The sequence below is a fragment of the Ornithorhynchus anatinus genome, chromosome 18 (assembly GCF_004115215.2).
Source record: "Ornithorhynchus anatinus isolate Pmale09 chromosome 18, mOrnAna1.pri.v4, whole genome shotgun sequence".
Taxonomy (NCBI): Eukaryota; Metazoa; Chordata; class Mammalia; order Monotremata; family Ornithorhynchidae; genus Ornithorhynchus; species Ornithorhynchus anatinus.
In genome coordinates this window covers 7267567-7272677 of record NC_041745.1, presented here as the reverse complement: position 1 = coordinate 7272677, position 5111 = coordinate 7267567, and the positions used below count along the sequence as shown (strand labels likewise).

General features: G+C 43.4%; 1 protein-coding gene across 4 annotated transcripts in view; it reads right to left on the bottom strand.

The window, feature by feature from the left end:
• SLC37A1 (solute carrier family 37 member 1) overlaps positions 1-5111 on the bottom strand; it is an 84345-nt gene that overhangs the window by 25793 nt on the left and 53441 nt on the right. For all 4 annotated transcript variants that reach the window (XM_029046720.2, XM_029046718.2, XM_029046722.2 and 1 more), the window contains one exon: positions 525-562. In XM_029046720.2, coding sequence (XP_028902553.1) covers positions 525-562 — 38 coding nt within the window. The remainder of the gene's footprint in view (positions 1-524; positions 563-5111) is intronic.

Sequence of the window (5111 nt, the reverse complement as noted above, 5' to 3'; positions counted from 1 at the left end):
CCTGCCTTGTGACCTTGGACAAGTCACTTCACTTTCCTATGCCTCAATTTCTTCATCTTAAAATGCGAATTAAATGCCTGGGAGCCCCATATGGGATAGGGACTGTGTCTAATCTAATAATTAATAATAATAATTGTGGAATTTGTTAAGCAATTACTGTGTGCAAGGTACTGTTCTAAGCACTGGAGTAGACACAAGATAACTCGGTTGGACACAGTCCCTGTCCCATGTAGGGCTCAAAGTCTTAATCCCCATTTTACAAATGAGGAAACTGAAGCAGAGAGAAGTTAAGTGACATGACCAAAAATCACACAGTGGAGAAGTGACAGAACCAGGATTAGAACCCAGGTCCTTCTGAAACCCAGGCCTGTTCTACAACCAGGAACTGATTGTTTTGGATCTACTTCTGTGCTAAGCAGTAAAAGAATACCACAGTTGTTATTATTACTCTATGATTCAAGTGGCTGCCAATACATAGATAATGCTCAAAGAAGAAATCAAGAGAATAAAGAAGTTGGACTTACATTTAATGGTGTGGAGGAGCACTTTATGTCTTTAGGATCTGAAAAAGTAACATACAGAAGCATCAATACAGAAAATCTCCACGTGGGACCAAACATTGAGGAAGTGAGTGTCCTAAATTCAGGCTATAGGCATATCGTGACAGTTCCAGCAATTTATTGTAAATTACCCTACCTTCCAGACAACACCTACAGCAATTTCCAAGGGAAAATTCCCTATAACTAAAGATGTTTCAGAGACAACTCGGAAACATGAGATCCTAGTTGGGGGCAAGATATAGCTAACCTCACGCTTCAGTTTGTGAATACAAGGTTTAAAACTTTCCCCTATAATTCCCACTCAAAATTCAATTTTATACTTTTTTGGATTTTTTTTCCCACAGATATTTAAAATGCTTTTTAGTGGACGATTTCCTAGAAGGTAGAGAATACTGAACTGTCTAGAGCGCCACACCCCAACTAGAATATGTGCAGGGGCTAGCAGATTTTTGAGCATGCCTTTTATTTCTATGATCGTGCACTGCTCGAATACTAGTAGCATGAGACGACAATGCAGAGAAAACCAAACTTCTTCTATGGGCATAACCAAACTGGGGAGACCAGTTAGGTTCTCCCTTGCTGTACCTTTCAGAACATTGAAACCATGCCAGAACTGCTCCCGGATGTAACTTCCTTCTCCCTCAGGGCTACTCAAAGAAAGGAACGAGGAGGGGAAGCCTGTGGTGGAGGCTTTTTGTATATTTGTATATATTTTGTATATCTGCACATATTTATTGCTCTATTTCATTAATGATGTGAGTTTATCTATGGTTCTATTTATCTATTTTGATAGCTATTGACACCTGTCTACTTGCTTTGTTTTGTTGTCTGTCTCCCCCTTCTAGACTGTGAGCCTGCTGTTGGGTAGGGACTGTCTCTATCTGTTGCCAAACTGTACTTTCCAAGTGCTTAGTACAGTGCTCTGCACGCAGTAAACGCTCCATAAATACAACTTAATGAATGAATGAGGCTAAAGAGTGGAGAGAGGTATTATTGAGAATGTGAGCTCCTGCCTCTTGGGAACACCCAAAACCCAGCATCTAGTTGCTCCATGAAACAATCAATCAATTGTATTTATTGAGCTCTTACTATATATGGGGCACTATATTAAACGCTCGGGAGAGTACAAACTGCAATATAACAGACACATTCCCTGCCCATAATGAGCTTAGAATCTAGAGGGAGAGAATGCACCTCATAAAACTGGAATAAATGAAAAAAAAAACAAAACAACAGAGCAAACTCTCTCCAAAGACTCCCTTTATGGCTCAGTGGAACACAGCAATAAAAACAGGGACAATCCCATAAAAAAGGATCATCTGGCAACCCCAGAATGAGTCAAGATGAAGACTTTTGTTCCTCAGGATGGTACCAGACACTCCAACAAACCCCTACCACCTGCAGTGTGCTCCCTGTCCTGGTCAGAGCCCAGAGCCCAAGGGAGCAGCAGGGAGCTGGGAAAGCAACACACGGAATCAATGACTTTCTTTCATCCACACACAACGTTGCGTTCACCCTATTCTTTGGCTCCCAATTGCCCAAAATGTGCCTTGGATGGGGATTTCTCAAGATCTGTAATCATCCAAGTTCCCTTATGGGAGAAAAGAGGTTAAAATTTTACAACAGAAGGAGCGGGCTGTTTGCTTTGGCACAGAAAGACCGGGGATAATTTCTTCCTCATTTCTGAAGCAAAAGGGGATAGGCTTTTGTGAGCAATAAAAGAGTGGGAGAGGAGAGAATCATTTCTTCACTTTTATTTATGGAACAGAGTCAAAAGAGCCTTCAATTGCAGTTTTCCACTGAACTGTATATCTGCCTTTTCATATTAACTTTCCTTAACATGAGAATTAACTGGCTTGATGCGATGATGTTAATCCTAAGCGTAATAATGGTATTTATTAAGCGCTTACTGTGTACAGAGTACCATACTTAGCGCTGAGAAAGGAATAATATGCAGGTGGGAATTAGACATGGTCCCTGTCCCACAGGGGGCTCACAACCTAGCATTACTAGGAAAAACCGACAAAGTCTTGCTCCACTTGCACAGACCCTTCTCCACTGTGTTTCTGCCTTGCACACAGTCAGAGAGGTCGCCTTAGTCTCTTTCCATCCCTGTCGAGGGTGACGGCCATGTTAAATTAAGAGTGCCCTTGAAAGGCCTTTTGCCTAAGGTCTATAGGTGAGTGGGCTTGTCCAGAAACTTTCAAACCCTAGTGATCTTGCCAACTACTTTGAAGACCGAAATCAAAACCATCAGGCAAGAGCTCTCCCTCCCTCCACCCCCATCCATTCTGTCATCCTTCTGGCCATCTCTCAATAAGTGATCTTATTCCTGCTTTCACACTCTACCCCCTCCTCCTTCCTCTATGACCCCATCCCTTATCTTACAAAACACACTTGTGCCCACTCTTCTCTCCCTGACTTTCATCCTTCAACACAGCTCACTTTTGGATGGCTCTTCTCCACTGTTTTAAAGCACATACATTTTCCCTACCCTCTTAAAAAAATACACTCCTGAAGCCAATCCAGTTTTCCTCTTATTCTAACTAAATTCCTCAAACTGACTGTAAGCATGGCCCGCCTCCATTTCTTCTCATCCTAACACCTCTCTGGTGGCTCCTTCTCAGTCTCCTTCCTAGCTCTCCTGCCTCCTACTCCTTAACTGTGGATGACTCTCCTCTCTCCAGTCAATCCCCCCCAGACCATTTCTCTAAAACATCATTCTGTGCACGTTTCCCCCATTTCACAAGCCTCCCATGGTTGCCCATTCTTCTCCACTGAAACTTCCTACCACTGACTTAAGTTAAGACACTGAAACAGCTTTCTCTACTCTATGAATGAAGCTCTTATGCTTCATTCTCCTCAGGCCAACCTACTCAACCTACTGTGCTCCTTTCTGTCTCACCCACTGTCAACCACCTGCTCACATCCTTCCTCTTGCTGGAGCTCACTCCCCCTTCACAGCCAGCAGACCATGGTTCTCCCCATCTTAAAGAAGCCTTCTCTGAATAATCTCTCCTCTAATCACAGCCCCAATTGTCAGCACTTTCACATCACCTAACTCCTCGAGTAATCCCCCTCCACTTCATGGCACTTATGTATGTATATTTATATTATATTACATCCTCTTTTCTGTAATTTATTTTAATGTCTGTCTAACCTGGCTAGAGTATAGGCTCCTTGAAGACAGGGATCACATCTAATTTTATTACACAATAGGTGCTCAATAAATACCACTGACTAATACTGGGGCACTGCCAGAGCTTTTTTTCTGCTGTGTTGTTGGGGGCCGGGGGGCCGCTTGTCAAAGTGGACACTGTCTAATCTGTAGGATAACATCTGAAGCTGGAAGGCAAAGTTTCCATCAAAACTTCATGCCAAATGATGATGAGATAATCTGCACTTTGGATCATCTTCTGAGGTAATCAGAAGAAAGCTGTCTGGCAGCATGTGATTTCTCCCCGTTGACTTCCTCGCCTCTGCCTGGCTGTGAGATGGGAAATGGGGAGGGAGAGGGGAAATGGGGAGGGAGAGGGAAAATAAAGTCTCAACTTCTGTGCCCTCCATTTCCTCATCTTTAAAATGGGGATACAATACCTGTTCTCCCTTTTACAGGACAGAATCAGTTTCCAACCTGATTATCTGGTATCTATCCCAGTGCTTAGTCACACTGTACACACTCAAGAAATACCACAACTAGTATCATTAGGCCTGTAGACGGGGGTGAAGGGAAGAGGTGAGGGGTGAGTTGGAGGAAGCTCTGAAATACAAGCTCTGATGATACAAGCTCTGATGGACAGAGGATGGTTCTTCAAAAAAAAAAAAAAAACAACCCTCAATCCATGTATCTTTTCTCAACCTAGGAATTTGCTCTCCCTGACACTACGGACACCTGCTATGTGTATGTCACCTTCCTGAACAGAGATCCCACTCAAGTGCGTGGGCACCCCTCTAGAATCTAAAATACAACTGGTCTGCAGAGCAGTGGTAAGCAGCACAAAATATTGGTTCTAGCTATTAGGGTGCGTTTTGAAGGTGGGCATCAGGAAGAAATGAATCACTGAGGGACATAAGCTAATGTGAAAGCTGGATTGCAGATCTTGGCAACTTGGCCTCAGGTCATCTTTTAAGAGACCACTGGCAAGCTCCAAATCTGAGGATGGTATGAGGCTGGGGTGGGGCCAGGAGGCAGCAGCAGAGATTCTGAACATTCATTCATTCAACAGTATTTATTGCGCGCTTACTATGTGCAGAGCACTGTACTAAGCACTTGGAATGTACAATTCAGCAACAGATAGAGACAATCCCTGGTCATTGACGGGCTTACAGTCTAATAGGGAATGTTGGTATTTGTTAAGTGCTTACTATGTGCAGAGCACTGTTTTAAGCGCTGGCGGAGATACAGGGTAAACAGATTTTCCCACGTGAGGCTCACAGTCTTAATCCCCATTTTACAGATGAGGTAACTGAGGCACAAAGAAGTTAAGTGACTTGCCCACAGTCACACAGCTGACACATGGCAGAGCTGGGATTCAAATCCATGACCTCTGA